This window comes from Suricata suricatta, chromosome 12 (genome assembly GCF_006229205.1).
Source record: "Suricata suricatta isolate VVHF042 chromosome 12, meerkat_22Aug2017_6uvM2_HiC, whole genome shotgun sequence".
NCBI classification, from domain to species: Eukaryota; Metazoa; Chordata; class Mammalia; order Carnivora; family Herpestidae; genus Suricata; species Suricata suricatta.
This window is the reverse complement of record NC_043711.1, coordinates 79,757,113-79,776,479: the sequence shown is the minus strand read 5'-3', so window position 1 is coordinate 79,776,479 and position 19,367 is coordinate 79,757,113. Positions and strand designations below refer to the sequence as shown.

Sequence of the window (19,367 nt, the reverse complement as noted above, 5' to 3'; positions counted from 1 at the left end):
AAAAAATGTTTATTTACTTTTGAGAGGTAGAGAGACAGAGTGTGAGCAGGGGAGGGGCAGAGAGAGAAAGAGGGAGGGAGAGAGAAGGAGACATAGACTCTGAAGCAGGCTCCAGGCTCCAAACTGTCAGCACAGAGCCTGACATGGGCCTCGAACTCCCGAACTGTGAGATCATGACCTGAGCCAAAGTCAGACACTTAAATGACTAAGCCACCCAGGGGCCCCTAGAATGGGTCTTTGGAAGAGCTTAAAATGGGAAGGGGAAGGGTACCTCGGTGGCTTAGTTGGTTAAGCCTCCAACTTCGGCTCAGGTCAGATCTCACGTTTGTGGGTTCGAGCCCCGCGTCAGGCTCTGTGCTGACAGCTCAGAGCCTGGAGCCTGCTTCCGGGTCTGTGTCTCCCTCTCTCTCTGACCCTCCCCCTCTCATGCTCATAAACAAACAAACAAACAAACAAACAAATGGGAAGGGGAAATGGATGGAGAATAGAGTGAAAAACAAAACAGAAGAGGGACATACAGGGGTCAACACGATAATCTGCCATGAACTGAGGACTGTTTTTTTTTTTAAACTCAACTCTCCAAATTTGAAGCTTAAAAAGTGATAGCAGAGGTAAACAAAGTGTACGTCCATAAACAGAGGGTTGGTTCAGTGATGGAGTACTTATTAAGCCATGAAAACAGATGTTGAGATTTCTAGGTACTAATATGGAAGCATCTGCAAAGTCTATCGATTGAGGCAGAGATGATGTGCAAGGGTGTGTATAATAGGCTTCCATTCGAGGGGCAGGGAATGAATGTGTGTGTATGTGCATATATGTTTATAAACAAGTGGTATCTCTATGGAAGAATATCCCAGGGATGCCTGGATAGCTCAGTCAGTTAAGCATCTAACTCATGATTTCGTCTCATAGTTTGTGGGATCAAGCCCCATGCTGGGCTCTGCACTGATAGCGCAGATTCTGCTTTGATTCTCTCTCCCTCTCTCTCTTCCCCTCCCCCCCTCGCTAATAAATTTAAAAAAAAAAAGAGGGACTTCTGGGTAGCTCTGTTGGTTAAGTGTCTGACTTCAGCTCAGGTCATGCTTGTGAGTTTGAGCCGTGCATCGGGCTCTGTGCTGACAGCTCGGAGCCTGCAGCCTGCTGCGGATTCTGTGTCTCCTTCTCTCTCTGCCCCTCCCCTGCTCACGCTGTCTCTCTCTCTCTCTCTCTCTCTCAAAAATAAATAAAACATTAAAAAATTAAAAAAAAAAAAGAAAACACTATTCATTAAAAAAAAAAAAAAGACTATCCCAGAAATGAATCCAAGGGGTTGCGTCTGGGAAAAAGAACCAGGTGTAGGGCACAGGAGAGTTGGAGAGACTCCAGGGTGTGGGCACCCAGGCCATCAGTGCTTGCCTTTGAAATCCAGTCACCACGAAGTGATGGAAGGCAGGTCACACAGAGAGGCCCACGTGGAAAAGAACTGAGGCCCTCTCCTGTCCCCTGCTCCCTGTCTCTAGCTAAAAACCGGCGCCAACTTGCCCACAATGCAAAGGAGTCCCTTTGGCAGCAGATTCTCCAGCCCCAGTCAGGTTTTTGGTTAAGTGCAGCCCCAGGTGACATTGGAGTGCAGCCTCCCGAGGACCAGACCTGCCCAGAGCACCCACTCCCAAATTCCTGACCATCGGACACTGCAGTAAATGACTGTAAATGCAGTAAATGACTGTTGTTGCTTTCACGCACCGTCCTGTGGGGTTACCTGTTACACAGGATAAAGGGCCAATACAGAAGGGCCCCTCTAGCCTTTCCCAACAAGAGTCCCCCTCTGCACCCCAAAGAAACCACGATCCGATACTTATCATTCTCATGAATGTTTTAACTTTTACTACATATGCATAAATTCATTTTTAAATTTTTTATGTTTATTTATTTTGAGAGAGAGAGAGACAGAGAGTGAGCAAGGGAGAGGCCCAGAGAGAGGGAGACACAGATTCTGAAGCGGGATCCAGGCTCTTAGCTGGCAGCCCAGAGCCCGATGTGGGGCTCGAACCCATGAACGTGAGATCATGACCTGAGCCAAAGTCGGACACTTAACTGACGGAGCCACTCAGGTGCCCCAACATAAACATCAATTCTTACACAATGTCTAGGACTGTATTTCATTCTCAGAAGTATAGAAATGCCTATAATATAATATATACATTTCTATGTATAACATGGATCCTATCTTTTTAAAAATTTTTTAAATATATCTTTATTTTGAGAGACACAGACAGAGACGGAGCTGGGGAGGGGCAGAGAGAGAGGGAGACAAAGAATCTGAGGCAGGTTCCAGGCTCTGAGCTGTCAGCACAGAGCCCAATGTGGGGCTCCAACTCATGAACTGTGAGGTCATGACCTGAGCTGAAGTCTGACGCTTAACCACCCAGGTGCCCCCGAATAAGGACATTCTTAAAAACACCAGAGTACAGATACAAAAATCAGAACATTAACATTGTTACAATAGTATCCTGTACTTTATAGACTTGGTAAAATGTTGCTAATTATTCCACTAATGTCCTTCATAGCAAACAAACTTCTTTTAGGATCCAGTTTCCAATCCAGGAATCATGTTGCATTTAGTTTTGATGCCTCTTCAGTTACCTTTTATCTGGAATAACTCCTCAGTTTTGTTGTTGTTGTTGTTGTTTAGTTTAGTTTTGTTTTTACCTTTATGACCTTGACAGTTTTCACGGGCAGAGACCAGTTGTTCTGTAAGCTGTCCCCCACATTGCGTTTTTCTGATATTTCCGGATGATTAGATTCAGGTCAGGCGCTCCCGGCAATAACATCACAGCAGCGATGCTGTGTATTTCTCTGTCTGTCCTCTTGGGGGGCACAAGATGTCAATTTGCCCTCTTGCTAGTGATAATCACCTTGACCACTTGCTTAAGGTGCTGTCTACCAGTTTTCGCCACAGTAAAGGCACTATTTTTCTCCTTGTAATTAATAAATATCTGTGGGGAGACACGTGGAGACTATGCGAATGTTCTGCTTTCTTCATACTTCTTACCCACAGACTTCCTAGCAGGATGAAATATTTTGCATTAAATGTAATTATTATTCGACTAAGGATACATCAGCATGGACCAATAATTCAACAGTATAAAAAAGTGTAAGGCAAGTCTCCTTCCTCCTCCCTCTCCAGCCACCCAGGTCCTCTCTTGCTGTTTCCCGTGTCCTTCCAGATTGTTCTATGCACAGGCAGACTGACACACATGTATCCTCTTTAGAGTTCTATGCACATACAAGGTAGGTGAATATGCACATTGCTCTGCATCTTGCTTTATTTCACTTAACATTTCAGGGGCCGTTTTCTATTTGCATGAGAAGAGCTCTTCTTGATTTTAGAACCTTCCGTCCACCGGAGATGCAATCACTTCATGTTCGCAAATGGGGAGACGGAAGCTCAGAGTGAGGAAGGGTCGGCGCCCCAAAGGCAGAAGGCCAAACAGACCTGGAAAGCAGTCCAGGACTCCTGCACAAAGGAGCGGATGGGTCTCACCACCGGGGAGCCAGGCCTTCCGGGCAAGGGGCCTGCCCGACCCAGGCTCAGGTCTGTGTTCTCAGCCTGGCTTCTCCCCACGGCCTCCCCAACCCCTGGGGTCCCCTCCTCAGTTCTTGTTAGGGACTTCCCTCCAGCTCCCTGCTGGGCCAGGCCTTGGGAGCCCCATTGATCCTCTGACAGCCCAAGACAGATCGTTGGGGAGTGTGTACTCAGGTGCAGACCGAGCACATGGAGGCCAGATGAGAACAGGGTTGCAGTGGCGAGGGGGGGGTCAGGGGCCCGCTTGGGGAGGGGCGAATAGAAGACTGAGGAAGGCGAGGATAGAGGGTCCCACAGACACCTGCCTCCTCTCCCCCTGCCCCCGATTCCTGCCCTTCTCAGAGCTTTGACTCCCCACCTCCAACTCCTCTCATATGGGGTGGGGCTCACCCATGTCCTGTCCCTTCCCCTGGCTGAGGATGGAGCAGAGAGAAGTGAAGATACGAAATGCACTTTGCTTCATCTGACGGCAGCCCAGGCCCTCCTGTGAGGGTCAGACCTCTTCCTGAGCCTCAGTTTCCTTCGGGCAGTAAGGAAGAAACAGGCTTCCCATGGGTGCAGCAGGCAGCCGGGCATACGTCACCATGGCCTCTCTGGCCTCTTACAACTCCCATTGGTTGGTCCCTCTCTGGGAATGGAAACCTCTAGCCATCTTCTCTGACTCTCCCCACCCCAGAAGGAACATGGCTCCTGGGGTCTGGCTTGTTGACTCAATGGAGCTTCTGGAATGGGGCGCCCGGGGCTGCTGCACACGTGCTGGGAGAGCCTTGGCACAGCCAAGGGCCTCAGTGACGGGTGCTCCTTCCTTCCTGAGGTGACCCCTGTGCTCGGCCACTGGGCTTTCCTTTCTCCTTTGCAGAAATCTGCCCCCCTGTGGCTTCTTCAGGGCAGTGTGGTCCCCAGAGTGGGAAGCCTGCCTAGATGCCCTGGGACCTCCGAAAGACCTTTAGATGGCACCTGGAGTGGGTACCCAATCATGTGTGCTATGCATGGAGGTGGGGGCCTATGGGTGCCCGGGGGCTCAGACAGGGGGTGGGGAGCAGAGAGTGGGGCTCAGAGAGACAAGAGGACATTCCAAGATGTGCACAGAGCAGAGCGAGCTTCAGCGAAACAGATAGGCACTTGTTGAAGGTGACAGCATCTTAGAAAGAGGTGGGGGCACCAGAGGGGGAGGGCAGAGCAGAGAGAGGGTGGGGCTCAGACGGAGGGGTGAGGACTCAGGGAGCAGACTGGACCTGGGGTATGGGGGGCGGGGTAAAGGCTCAGATAGAGGAAAGGGGGACAGAAAAAGGGATGACGGCACCAAGCCCCCTGTGGCTCAGGCAGGAGGGGAGGCCGGTCCCCGGGAGGGTGGAACCAGTCCAGGGGGATAGGCCTGGGCCAGCGGCTCCTTCCCAGCACACAGCCCCTGAGCGGTGGTTCTTGCTGAGCAGCTGGGCGCAGTTTCCTGGGACCACAGTCGGCATATCAGTACATATGTGGTGGCACTAGCCTTCCAGACGGTGCCATACTGGGAGGGGCGAGGGCCAGCGAGGGCAGAGGTAGATTGCTGAAAAAACTTCCCTGGCCTCATACGGGGCTGGGGAAGGTGTTGGGGTGCCTTCTGTGCAAATTAGGAGATGACTGGAGGCAGAGGGCCGACCTCGAGGATCCCAACACCAGGGGTGCAGGTTCTGGGGAGGGGACAGGGTTTGCAAGCCCTCACACATCCTGGGCCATTGCATTGGAACCCCTGAGATGCTGTGGCTGGCTGCAGAGACAAAGGAATAGGCAAGAGGGGGATTGTCTGTTACTCAAGGTCACACAACGTAACACGGAGACCCCATGCACGCACTTTACTGAATCCTCACTGTCAACCGCACAACATGATGGCCGTTATTAACCCCATTGTACAGATGAGGAGGTGGAATCATGGAGCAGGCACACAGCCAGGAGGCCCCACTAGCTGGGATTTGAACCCAGTCATCTTGGCTGATCTCTGCAGAGGCAGTAGGGCCAGGAAGCTCTCAGACCTGGGCTTCCCCTGGCCAAGGGGGCTGACAGTGCCTCCCTCCCGCCCCATTCCCCTCTCGGCAGGGATGCCGGTATGTTTGGTGCCCCCAGCAGGGTTGGGAGGTGAGATTTAAGTATAAATAAATAAACAGGGAGCAGATGGTGGGAGGGGGGTCCAGGGAGGGCCAGGGGCCGAGGCCTCCCACTTCTCCCTGGGAAAACATTACTGGGCCGGAGCAAATGGATTCCAGACTCGGGGCCTAGAAGCTCCCTCCCCAGGCCGGCTGGCCTGTCTGCTGGGCTGGGACTCAGCACAGCGCTTGGGAGAAACAGGGGGCTGGGGCCCTGAGACCTAGATCCTGCCTTCTTCCTTCTCTTCTTTCTGTGTGGCCTTGAGCAAGTCATTTTACCTCATTGTCTCCATTTCTGCACTTGTCAAATGAGTGGAAGGAGAATGAGTGGAAGGAGGTGGTCAAGTTTTTGGCTCAAGGGCTGCCTCCTCAAGGAAGTCCTCCTTGGTTGCTCCATGAAGATTTTGTAAGAGAAACAGCTGAGCATATGAAAAGGAAGATAGGTATTTGTGTCTTTCATTTCCCAGCAATCCTTTTGTCAGATTTGCTCAGCATCTGCTATGTGATGGCACCGTGCCTTGTTCAAGGTTGACATAGTGTCTGGAACATAGCTTTTCTCTGTAGCTCCAAACACTTGCTACGTGGGTAAATAAATGAGTGGGTGGAGGAAAGAGGAGACGAGGACCTTCTGTGTGTCCCAAATGGGAAGCCTGCAACACCGTGGCAAGGCGGGGAGTGGACAGAAGCTGATACGGGGGGACAGCAACAGGGTCTTAAGTCATACATCCATGGCGAGAACATCATTGTTTCTTCAGTACCTGCCAGGCCTTCCCATAGGCCAAGCAGCAAGTCTCCAAGATGCCAGTGACACCTTTCTAACACCTGGGGATGTCTGTCTGTCTGCCCCTCTCCCTTTCTTTTCTTTTTTTTCTTTTTTTTTAAATTTACTTTTGAGAGACAGAGAGAGAGAGGGCGAGCAGGGGAGGGTCACAGAGAGGGAGACACAGAATCCGAAGCAGGCTCCAGGCTCTGAGCTGTCAGCACAGAGCCTGATGCGGGGCTCGAACCCACAAACCATGAGATCATGACCTGAGCTGAAGCCAGATGCTTAACCGACTGAGCCACCCAGGCACCCCTCTCCCTTTCTTTTTATAAGCTGGAGAAAGCTGGTCTTGGGCCCAGAGTTTCTGCAGGTAATGGTCCCAGCTAGCCTTGGAGAATATCGTTTTGTTTCCGTTTTATTTATTTGGGCCAGTTACTTTTATGTGTGGTAAGGGATTTGGAGTTTTCATTTTTGTTTGGAGATTGCCGAGGGCAGTGCCAACTGGTCCTGGAGAAATCCGGAAGTGGTTGGCACTCTCTGATAAAATGATGGTGTGGGGCCAGCGTGATGTTGGGGGTCTGACAACAGGAGCATGAGGGAACGCGCGATGGTGGCAGCGGCGATGTTCTGCGTCTGGGTCGAGGTGGTGGCTAAGCGGGCGTGCAAATCTGTCAAAATGCACGGTGCTGTAGGCTGGCTTTAAATGAATGCATTCTGCTGTATGCACACTATACCTCAACAAAGTTCATTTGGGAACATGTATAACCTCCCAAGGTGGGCTGAAGATACGTACATAAGATATATGTGTGTGAGATATTAAGTGCAGATGTGCCATGGGTGTGGCCCAAGTCATGAAGATCGCTCATGACACAGTAAAGTTCGGGAAACGTGGAGTCGATGAATAAATGGATAGATGCGAGACTGACTGACTGAATGACTAAGTGAATGAATATCTACCTCATCTATGGTAATGAGTCCTCTCTGCACAGTCCCCATATATCAGGTGGTCACGATCAGGGGTTGTCTTATTTCAGCTTGCATAGCTCTGGTGATGGGACACTCACTACCTTATAATATCATCCTTTCACTAGGACTTTGTGAAAGACCTTTCCTCATATTAAGTTCATTTTCCTAGTGAAACTGCCCTTTGCACTCCACAGACACATCTACTCCCCTCTCTGGGGACAGTGCAAATTCTACCAGTCTACGCTACTCCAAATTCTTTGTCTCAGATGCTAAGCTTCTCTGCTCACCACATTCTGCTTGCATGGGGCTTACCTCATGGTGGGGCAGCAGGAAAAAGAACAAGCACATGGGCAAATACACCAAATAACTACAAGCTTTGAAGGGAAAAGAAGGGGGCTGGAATATTGGGAAGACCCTGGGGGAACAGGGAAAGCCTTTCTAAGGAGTCAGCATTTGAGCTGAGTCCTGAAGGATATGAAGGAGCTCGAAGAACCAGAAGAAGGGTGTTCCAGGCTGAGGCAAGAGCAAGTGCAAAGGCTCTGAGGTCAGGAAGCAACTGGGAACTATGGGACGGTCAGCCTGGCTGGAGCACCATGAGCACGGGCAGGTCATTCAGGGCACTGACGGTGAGGAGTCTGGGATTCTTTTTCAAATCAATCCTCAAACACTTAAAAATGTTTTTCCTTACATTTATTTATTTTTGAGAGACAGAGACAGAACACAAGTGGGGGAGGGGCAGAGAGAGAATGAGACACAGAATCAGAAGCAGGCGCCAGGCTCCAAGCTATTAGCACAGAGTCTGCCATGGGGCTTGAACCCATGAACCGTGAGATCATGACCCGAGCCGAAGTTGGATGCTTAACTTACTGAGCCATGCAGGTGCCCCAAATCCTCAAACCCTTTCAAGCCAAGGGCGATATGATTGATATCCTTACATTTAGTAGACATTCTTACTGAATTAAAATTAACTGAAGGCTTTTCTAGTTCCAGAAGTTTGGCACTTCCAAAGTGATAATGAAATGACTTCAAGAGACAGACTGTGTAGTGGTCGATTAAGTGAGTGGCCTCCGCAATGGGCCTGACTGCGTTTGAATCTTGGCTCCGCCTCATCCCCCCCCCCCCCCCCCCCCCCCCCCCCCCCCCCCCCCCCCCCCCCCCCCCCCCCCCCCCCCGTCCCCGCTGCATGACTGTGGGCCAGGGACCTCATCTCTCTGAGCCTCAGTTTCCTTATCTGCAAAGTGGGGATGATAAGTGTACTCACCTCGTGGGGTTGTTGTATTAAATGACTTCATATTTGAGAATCATTTAAATAAACCCATTAAGTGCTTTCTGTATGTTAAACAAAACAAAACAAGGTAAGGATGCAGACAGCGAGATGATGAATCCTTTTTCTTCAATCTCCTCCAGTTTTGACTCTCCTGCAACAGAAGAGCCCTGGGCTGGGGGTGGGGAGGGGTCTTTCAGACACTTGCTACAAAGAGAAAGCAACCTCAGCTGGATCCGGAGACGGCAGTGACAGTGCTGTGTTTACATTGTTCATACTGACAGCCACATTTATTTACGTCACATGCTACCGATTTTCTATGTAGTCTGGCTAACTCAAGTTTCCTTTAACCGAAAAAAAATTTTTTTTAAGTAAAACAAAAGCAAAGAGATTTACTGATTCAAAAACAATGGTACCTGAAGGTAATACACAGCCCTTCTTTCCCAAGTGGCCCATATTGTAAAGGAGGCTCTCGGTGGGTTTTGAGAGATGTTTTCCTTTAAAAAACATTTTTTTAATGTTTATTTATTTTTGAGAGAGGGTCAGGGGGAGGGGCAGACACAGGATCCGAAGCAGGCTCCAGGCTCTGAGCTGTCAGCACAGAGCCCAACGCGGGGCTCTAACTCACACTTGTGAGACCATGACCTGAGCTGAAGTTGGACGCTCCACCGACTGAGCCACCCAGGTTCCCCTTGAGAGATGTTCTAATGTCACCTCCTCACTGTGCTCCTGGGCAACCAGAAGAGTTCTGTGCTTGGCCGCGCCTACCAGGATGCCCGCGGAAGAGTGGAATTCACCTCTGTCCTAGAACATTGTGGAAAGGGCTGGTGGACTCCCAAATCTGGGGGTCACCAAGGCCCTTCCTCTCTCCTCCTTCAGCTTTAGTTCCATCCACCGGAAAATTCTGGAACTCCATCTTCATATTACATCTGGAGTCTGATCCCTTCTCTCCACCCTGGTCCAGTCCACCAATCACCACGTGGGTCCTGGGGACAGCAGCAGACCCCCACCCCCTTCCGGCCCATCCCTGCTGCTCTCAGCTGCCAGAGCCAGATCAGGTCTCTCCTCCGCTCAAAACCTCGCATGGTTCCCACATAAGTTGGAGGGAAAAAACTGAAGTCCTCCCCACCTCTGAGGCCCCTCCCAAGCTGTCGGTGCCCATCTCTCCCACTTTGTCACCTGCCCAGCCCCGGCCTTTGTCCCATCTTGGCTGCCTCCACCACAGTGCCCTCCTTGCTGTTTCTTGGACACCCTAAGCAGTTTCCCACCCCAGGGCCTTTGCACGTGAGCAGTTCTTCGGCTTGGAACATGCTTCCCTCTGACCTCTGAAGGGCTTCCCTCCTCTCTGTTTGGGTCACTGCCCCCACCTCAGAGAGGCCAACCACCTTATCAAATTCAGTATTTTCCATCTCATTCTTTGGCCTTCCCCTGCTCTTCTCTCATAGCCCTCATCACTACCACATACTCCATGTTACACTGGATGCATGTTTCATGTGTGTTTCTTGCCCATCTCCCCTGAATGGACTGAGGCTTCTGTCTGTTTTGTACTCTGATGGCCCCAGAGCCTGGAACAGCGCCCGGTGCACAACGGTATCCGACACCAATTTGTAGGGTGAAAGTCCAGGGAGGTGTGGGAAGGGGTAGGAAGGCCATTCAAAGTATTTTCCACCCCATAGGGGAGCCCCAAGGGTTAGGGAGGAAGGTTATCAGGTGGCCGCACCTGCCCCTGGCTCTCTCCGCAAGGACGGTTGGTGGCCACCACGACCTTCCGCTGGGGGCGCCCCCAACTCCCGCTGCCTGGGGGGCCCTGGGCGGCCCGGGGAGCCCCCGGGGGAGGCGAGCGAGGCCCGCGGGCTCTGGAAGGAGCCGCGCGGCCTGGAAGACATTACACGGCTGTCGGGGGATGGGGGGAGGGCGGCTCGTCGCTCGGAGTTCCGGAGGGGGTCCCGGCAGCGGACGCGCCGGGCGAGGGGACGGCCCCGCCACAAAGCGCGCTTTGTTCTGCGCTCCCCCCGGGAGCTGGAACCAATGGATTGGCGGCAGCTGAGGTCATCCGTCAGGCAGCGCCGGGGGTCAGGCCCGGGGACGGGAAGGGGCCGCGAGGGAGGGCCGGGCGGATGGCCGGCGGGGGTCCGTGTGTGCGGGCGGTTAACGAGGCTGCGCCCGCCGGATGCTTGAGGAGGGGGGCGGTCGGCGCGCCGCTGTGGCCTCGGTTCACCCATCTCTCCGACTTGGAAGAGAATCTGCGCTGTCCACCTGTTCAGACTCCTGCGTCGGGGGTGGTGGCGCTGATGGCGACGAGGGCCCTCTGGGAGGAGCCTTTCCTACCTTCCCGCCCCGTGGGAGCACCAGAGTCAGGAACGGACCCCACGCGCAGAGTCACACGGAAGCAAATGTGGGTGTAAAGAGGCACATGTATGGGCCGCCTGGTGGCTTCGTCCTGGCCCAGGGGAGTCAGAGCCTCTGCCGAGTTCCCCAATCTGATCCCGGATGCCAGACGGGGCCTGCCTTTTGTCCAGGGCTGACAGTGGAGCTGCCTAGACTCTGGGGACCCAGGGACTCTCGCAGCCCATCCCCCGAAGGGTAGGGCAGGGCCGGAACCTCCCCACCCCCACTCCCTGCAGGTGTTTTTCTGACCGGAGGCAGATTGGGTCTGAACACTTTTCTTTATCCTCCCCTCCCACAACATCATTTATTCATTCATTCACACCCCCATCGTGAGTGCCTCAGTGTTCCCATCCTTACAGTGAGACAATTAGGCTTCTAAACATTCAGTACAGGGTCCCCTGGGGGACATCAAGTCCAAGGAGCCCCAGAAATTGCCCGAAATATTTGTGTGTCTTTCTGGAGAAAAGGCTCAGGGTTTTTTTGTTTTTGTTTTTGCTTTTTGGTGTTTTTTGGATTCTCAACCATGTTCATGACCCAGAAAAGGTTAAGAAGCAGTGCTTGGAGTGCAGGGAAGGAAAGCAGCCCCCCAAACTCTACTGGAGGAAAAGGCATTTGGAACCACCACCTGTCATCTTTTAGGACCTTAGAAGTTAGGAATTGAGCTGCACATCAGCCAGGCAGTCCCACTTCTACGGGGACAGTTGAGAGCACAGTGACAACGGAAGATGTTCATAGCAAATAACTGGAAAGCTCAAATGTCTATTAACAGGAACATGACTGGTAAATGGTGTATTCAGACCCTGGAATGACACCGAGCAATTAAAAGAATGTGCAGACCGACACGGAATTTATTCACCCAACAAATAGTGAACTTATTCACTATTATGCATCAGACACCATTTCCAGCAGTAGACATGCAGTGATAAGACAGATCAAATCTTGCTTGGAGAATGTTTTCTAGTGGGTGAGCCAGACACAAACAGACACAGAAGATCATTTCAGGGCGTGCGATAAATGCCACAAAGAAAATAAAGCCGAGTAAGGTGATAGAATCATGGGGGAGGGGGATGGTTTAGACAGAATGGTCTGGAGAGGCCCCTCTGAGGAGGTGGCCAGAACCAGGGAGATTCTCAGAGAAGAGCAAAGACAATGGGGTGAGTGGCCTGGCACCGTGCCTGGGGAGAAATGCAAGCTGCAAAAGAATATAAAAAAAGAAAACAAGCTTTACTTATGCTTTACACACTACGTTATCACAAAGTTAGAAAAAGGTCTGGACATATGCTAAATTCATGAAGGTAACTCTGCCAGAAGAGGGGAGGGCAAAAGGAGCGCCAGGGCTACGACTCATGTGGGCTTCAGCTTGTCTCTCATATTTTAATTTTTTTATCATTTAGCATTTTAATATCTTAATGTTTCAAAGGTGTATACAGGCACATATAACTTGTGAAATTAAAAACCATTTTAAATCTTCCACGGTGAAGGGGGTAGGTTCCGGGCAGCGCGGGACGTCAAGGGGTCCTTACACACGTTCACTGGACCCAAGTTCCTGGGGATCCGTGATTTGTCCGGGAGGGGACACACCGTTGGACTGGGGAGCCCAGTAGAGTAATGTGACTCAGCCTGGAGTACCCGGAAGCTTCTTGAAGGAAGCGTCATCTTTGCTGAGCTTGAGACCATGTGGCTCAGCACCCCCAGGTAGACTAGAGGAGAGCCCAAGGTGCGTGTAAGACCACGGAGCAGGAACGAACCCGGCAAATGGAACCTGAAACTCAGGGCAACTGATCCACCGCCGTCACAGCCAGGCCCCTCCCTCTACCCTCTTCCCACCGCCCTCTCTCTGCCGGCTACAGGCCCCGCCCAGCTCTGCCAGGCCAGAAAGCAGTGCCACCTGCTGGCGCAGGATAAAAACGCAGCTCGCAGCCCCCAAGGAGAGCAACCAACCAAGCCCGTTTCAAAACCCTGCTCTTCTTTTCTGAGAACGACCAAACCCCTCCATTCCAAGTCTGTTCCTCACCGCCCTCCCGGTGTCTGGCAAGGACTAGACAAAGCTCCTGGCTTGGGTCTTATCTGCAAGAAGGGGAAGGCTTTTCAGGAAGGGGCAACCATTCCAGTACCCTAGACCCACTAGTGAGTCTGGAGGTGATGACTCACATGAGCCCGTGCGCCTCGTGACAGCAGTTTACCAAACCGGCCCTTGGCTTCCTGACCCTTGGTACAAATCTTAGGGGTAGATGGTCCGTTTGACAGCTTGGAAGAAGTCCTCAGGGAAGGGCTTGTTTGATGTCACCTGATGAACAGGTGTACAAACTGATCCCATAACACAGGCTCCCGGGAGGCAGCCCAATGTGCATGGAGTGTGTGTCACCATGTTTAAAGAGAATTGCCTCAGTCTAGATCAGTGGTCTCAGCTTGTGGTCCTTGAATAGCAGCAGCAGTACCTGGGAATTTGCTAGAAAAGCAAATCCGCAGGTCCCGTCTCCAGACCTACCAAGTCAGAAACTCTGGGGGTGGGGCCCAGCTATCTGTAGAAAACCTGTTTGAGAACCTAAGCCGGCAGTACAAAGTAATTATACCCCCTCATTTTTATTAATAAGCCTTTATTTGGGAATGATTTTTGATTTACATAAAAGTTGCAAGACAGTAATGAGTTCCTATATACTCTGCACCCAGCCTACCCCCCATCAGCTCCCCTTTTACATGTACATTTGTCAAAACTAAGAGACTGACATTGGTAGGTTATTATTAAGTCAGACCTTATTCAGATCTCTGATGTTTCCATCAGTGTCCTTTTTTGGCTCTAGGATGTCCCACTGCATTTAGGACTACATTCGTTTTAAATTTAAATTGGTCACCTCAGGCGTCTTTCCCTGGGACAGAGAATGGGTGAGAAAGTGGTGATCTTTGTTACCGAGCTGGGGAAACGGAGACTCGAAACCACCTGGTGACTGATTTCCTTATCAGGGCGATAAGAACAAAGCCTGTCTCACTCTGCACCCTTCCTGTCCCTCTTTCCTTCACCCAGGACTCTTTGGAATGTTTCACCTGGCCTCTCTCTATCCCACCATCTCAGACCCTGAGAGATGCCCGTCCGAAAGCAGGCCCAGCCCTGGGAGAGATCCCTACCCCATCGCTTCTTCCCCTAGGTTTAAGGGCCAGGACAATGTCTTGGTAACTAACCTCAGCTTGGGCAGATCAAGGCCCTGTGCAATCAGGGAGAAACAGGTATTTGCCAATGCACAGCCATTTCTGACTGATGACAAATACCACCAATTTTTTGCAGTGTCTCCCAGTAAGAGATGTAGTGTGTTTGGCCACCCCCTTGAATCCAGGCCAGTCATGATTTGCTCTGACCTAAAGAACATTACAGAAGTGATGTTTTACCAATTCTGGGCATAGAACCCGAGAAGCCTTGTAGCTTCTCTCACTCTCTTGGCACTCTGAAGCCAGCTAAATACTCCTGAGCTGACCTGCTGGAGAGACCACAGGGAGGAGGACCAAGTTGGCCAGGCAGCCCGCCAAATGCCAGACAAGTGAGTAGGGCTATGCTGGACCATCCACCCCATCCAAGGTACCAGCTGAGGGCATGCAGCCTCGGAGTGACCCTGGGCGAGACCAGCAGAACCGTCCACATGTGCCCAGCCTAAACTGCAAACCTGAAGAACTATAGGCGAATGAATGCTGTGCTTTTAGCGGTCAGGTTTGGGGGTGGTTTGTTACACAGCAAAGACTAACTGATACACGGCTCCTCATTTTTCTCTTGGTAATGGGATTCCAATTTTATTTCAGGAAACAGTTGTGCCAGTCCCAGGAGATGGAATATGAAGGGTCTGCTACTCATGACAATGCTGCTCCCTGCCATCTTAACTTTCTTTGCAGCCAGGGGTGGGAATGGTAGCCGGTTTGGGTCAAGGATACCTAACGGAAATATGCAGGGGATAGAACAGGAAACAGGCCTCTGAAAAAGGTCTGAGTTTATAAGAGAAGTTGACAGTGGGCCTACCTCCTGCCCCACACCTTTCTCCCTTGAACACAGCCATGAATCCTGGAGGCACACCTGTGATCTTTGACCATGATAATAAACGAGGAGGGAGGGGCCGAAAGGGATCACAGCGATGTGAGCTCTGCCTTCGCCGGGGTGCAAACCAACATCATCCCCTGCAGAATTCCTGCTGTTGGACACACTTCTCTTTGTTTAAGCCACTGTAACCTAGGCTCTCTTCTTTAGTCGCAGCCGAATGCATTCCGCCTACTAGGAGATTCACAGACAAAAATGCGGAAGGATCCTTGTCCTTGGGGCTCTCCAAACCCATCTCCTTTTCCATCTCATGCTCTCAAAAACACCTCGAGATCAAAGATATGACCCTTTTCACAGTGGTGGGATCTTGGGCTCCCACACCATTGAGGGATGAGTCCATGGCCTTGCAGCTAGCGAAACAGGTGCTCAGAATCAGACCTCCCCCTGCCCCCAGGCACAGAGAAGGCACCCCCCCCACCTTCTGCACGGCCCCGCCCACTGGAGGCCAGGTGTGTCTTCTGGGCCGTTGGGAGGGGTGGCAGGCATCCAGGCGGCTGCTACTGCAAGTCCGGTGTGGAAGCACCCAGGTACACCCTGAGGTCTGAGAGGGTGGACTGGACGAGCTTGGCGGGGATGGTTTCTCGCTGCAGCTGCCGGTAGGCTGCGTAGCGATGGCAGCCGCCAAAGGAGTAGAAATAGTCGCCGCCCTGGGCCCCTTTGATCCAGAGGACGTCGATAGGGGGGACGCTATCGGGATCCTCCTGGAGAAGAGGGTACAGGGTCAGAGAGCAGGGAACAGCGTTTGGTGGTTTTCAGTGAGCCTGCGCTGAGCTCCTACATGGCACTCAGGCTGGCACATGCTGGCTCGTGAGAGACGTCTGTTAAATGCTTGGGACTTTGGGGAGCTGCCTGTCATCAGCTCAGTAGCTTGAAAATCAGCCACGGTGACTGACATCAGGGAAACAAGCAGCTGCTACAAGTCAGGGTTCCCCTCCCCCCCACCCCTGCCAGATATCAGGCTGTTAAACATGTGTCAGTTTATTATTCTACTACAACCACAGACATACTCTCGGTTGGGCCCTGTTCTAGACCCTGGAAATAAGGTACGGCTGGAGTGGGATGGATAGACACAGCCCCTGCCTTCATGGGGCAGGTGGAAGCGAAAAGTGAGTGTTGGCGTGATGAACGCTAGGAGGACAGGAACACAGGTTGACAGGGCCAGGGGCTGGTGCCCACGAGGCCTCTCCGAGGTGACGAGGGAGCAGAGGCCGAACACAGAGGGAGAGGGCGAAGAGTTTCGAAACAGGGCCTGACTACCTAGGCTCAGCCTTAAATCTCAGCCCTGCTACTTCACTGCTATGTGATCCTGGACAATTAACGTCTGGGCCTCAGTTGTCCCATCTAGCAGATGGGGACGTCTTATCAAAGATCAGAGATCCACCTCATATGGCTGTTGAGTTAAATGAGCTCCGAACAATGCATGGCACATGGAGAGCGCTCAGTCATACATGCTCTGGATTACTGGAGGGAAGAGGGTCCAGGCAGAGGGAACAGCAAATGCAAAGGGCCTGAGGCCAGAACAGGTTTACCAGGTTGGAGGCACGGGCAAGGAGGCCAGTGTAATCAGAGTGGACTCGAGGTCAAGGAGTACAGCTGGTCAGAAAGGTCAGAGGGAGCCAGACGGGGCAGATTTGTTTCTAAGAGCAGTAGGTAGGCCCTGGAGTGTTTTACACAGTGGAGGGTGACGTGACCCGAGGACCACTGTAGGAAGTAGTCATGAGAGAGCAGGCTTGGCGGGGTGGACGGAGTCCAAAACCGGGGAGACCAAGGCGAGACGTTAGCAGGTGTGCAGCAAAAGACGCTGGACCGGGAGGGACAGGTTTGGGACATGGAGGCAGACCTGAGGAGCCTGGGAGATGGGGTGAATGTACGGAGAAGAGAATCTTCGCTGACTTTCGCTTAGGGCCCTGAGCGGCCAGGTGAGGGCCAGGTGGTCCTGTGAGTAGGGAGAGTGGGGGCAGGGTGGGGGAACAGGGCACAGCGGGGAAACCACCTTAGGCATGGCCCCCGGGGGCTCTTTCATGATGCTTATTTGATAGATTCATTTTTCCATTCCTTCCAGAAATGATTTGTAAGCAGTGATGTCCAGGAGATACAAGGGCTCTGGAACCCCAAAACACCTGAGTCTGAATTTCGATGCCTCCACTGAGCAGCTGGAGGACCCAGGGCAAGGAGCCCCGCCTCTCTGAGCATCGTTCCTCATCTGTCCAACGGGAGTGGGCGCTCTAGAGGGCTGCCGATGAAGAGTCACAGAGCTGATGTACACGAGGCGTGGGGCACCAGCGAGGGGCAGGGTGGTGGACGGGCCAGGTGCTCTGTGCACCACGGTGGGTGGGCAGAATCACTGCCCCCCTGAGATGTCCATGTCCTAACCCCTGGAGCCCGTGAACATTTACCTTACAAGGCAAAAGGGGCTTTGCAGATGGAATGAAGTTAAAGGATCCTAAGATTGAGAGGTTATTCTGGGGTGCTGAGATGGGCTGAATGTAATCACTGGCGTCCCTGAGAGTGGGAGAGAAAGGCAAAAGGGGAGGTCTGCTGGCACTGGCTTTGAAGATGGAGGAAAGAAGCCCCGAGCCAAAGCATGCGGGCAGCTTCTAGAAGCTGGGAAACGCAAGGAAGGGGATTTTCCCCAAGAGCCTCCAGAAGGAATACAGCTTTGCTGACACCTTGATTTTAGCCCCGTGAGACCCCATTTTGGACTTTTATATATGTTTTATTATTTTTTTAAGTTTATTTATTTATTTTGAGGGTGGGGGAGAGAAAGGGGGAGGAGCAGAGAGAGAGAGGGAGAGCGAGAGAGAATTCCAAGCAGGCTCCACGCTGTCAGCATGGAGCCCGACATGGAGCTCAAACTCACAAACAAAGAGATCATGACCTGAGTCGAAATGAACCAGTTGCTTAACCAATTGAGCCCCCCAGGAGCCCCACCCCACCCCACATTTTGGACTTTAAACTACAGAACTATGAAATAATAAATCTGTTTTGTTTTCAGCCACTAAGTTCTTGGTAATTTGTTCCAGGTGCCACAGAAAAGGAATGCGTGTAGTTGGCAAAGCCAGGCTTGGTTCTTGCCCTCACAGAGCATATGGTTCTAGTGTGGAAGACAGGTGTCTAAACAGGCCATTACAACCCAGTGGGATCAGAGCTATGCTAGTGAGCATGCAGGTGTCTGAGGCGCCCACAGGAGGCCACTAACCCAGCAGGGCCATCAGGGAAGACACAGACACTGGGACCTAAGACCGGACACTGGGACCTAGGATTGGAAGAGCAAGGAGTTAGAAACAGAAAAGATGTTAAAGAGTTTCTGGCACGGATCAAAGCCTGTGCAAAGGCCCCAGGGTGGGAGAGCACATATGTGGCTAGAGCCTTCTCAGTCAGGCACCACGCCAGTGTTGAAAACAGCCAAGATATGACATGTGGTCATATCATGTCAAGATAGGACACGTGCCTTTGTGCATGAGGTCGGGATGACGGCAGATAAAACACAAATGTATAAAGTTCCTGCCAGGATCACGTCCCCATTCTTGAACACCCTCCCTCAGTGTTGGGGCTGACCCCTGTCCTCTCTCAGTTCCAGTTTAAACAAGGCCCACCCAGCAGACGTGATGGGTCCAGTCTCATAGCCACGGACTGTGACAGCCAAAAGTGACAGCACGGCTTAACCCCAGGGAGTGTGGGGGCCATGCTGCTGGGCATTGGGGCAAGCCCGTGCCACTTTCAAAGCGCCTGACCTTAAACAAGTTACTTTAAAAAAAAAAAATTCTCCTGTGCCTCAGTTTCCTCGTCTACAAAAGAGGAACGGTATCTACCTCACAGGGTTGGCACGGACCTCAGGCACTAGAAACAGCTCCCGGGGGCTGCAAGTGCTATCTTTAAAAACAGAGTTAGCGATCATTATTTTAATTATCCCGTCCAATCTGCCGTCCAGAGGCCCAGAGAGGCCCAGCCCCTTGCTCAAGGTCACACAGCAAACGCTGCGCTCCGGCGGAGCCCGGAGCCAGTCCAGGGCGACCCGCCTCCCGCGAAACCCTCCCTACGGCCGGCCTCCCAAGGGCCTCACCCGGATCGTGTCCACGAGGCTCTGCACCTTGGCCGGGTCCAGCACGGACGGCAGGGGTCGGATAAGGACGCTCAAAGGGACGTTGTGCACCGCGGAGATGCAGCCCGAGTGGATGCTGCCGCCTTGCGCGCCGCCGCTCGGCGCGGGTCTCCCCGGCGCC

The 19,367-nt window shown here is 52.3% G+C and overlaps 1 protein-coding gene across 1 annotated transcript in view; it reads right to left on the bottom strand.

Moving 5' to 3' along the window:
* TCF15 (transcription factor 15) overlaps positions 1-10,903 on the bottom strand; it is a 36,932-nt gene extending 26,029 nt beyond the window's left edge. Inside the window, exons 1-2 of the mRNA XM_029917928.1 lie at positions 10,402-10,903; positions 1,723-1,738 (exon numbers count right to left, since the gene is read on the bottom strand). Of these exons, the coding sequence (XP_029773788.1) occupies positions 1,723-1,738; positions 10,402-10,903 (518 nt within the window). The remainder of the gene's footprint in view (positions 1-1,722; positions 1,739-10,401) is intronic.
* Between the last annotated feature and the right edge of the window lie 8,464 nt (positions 10,904-19,367).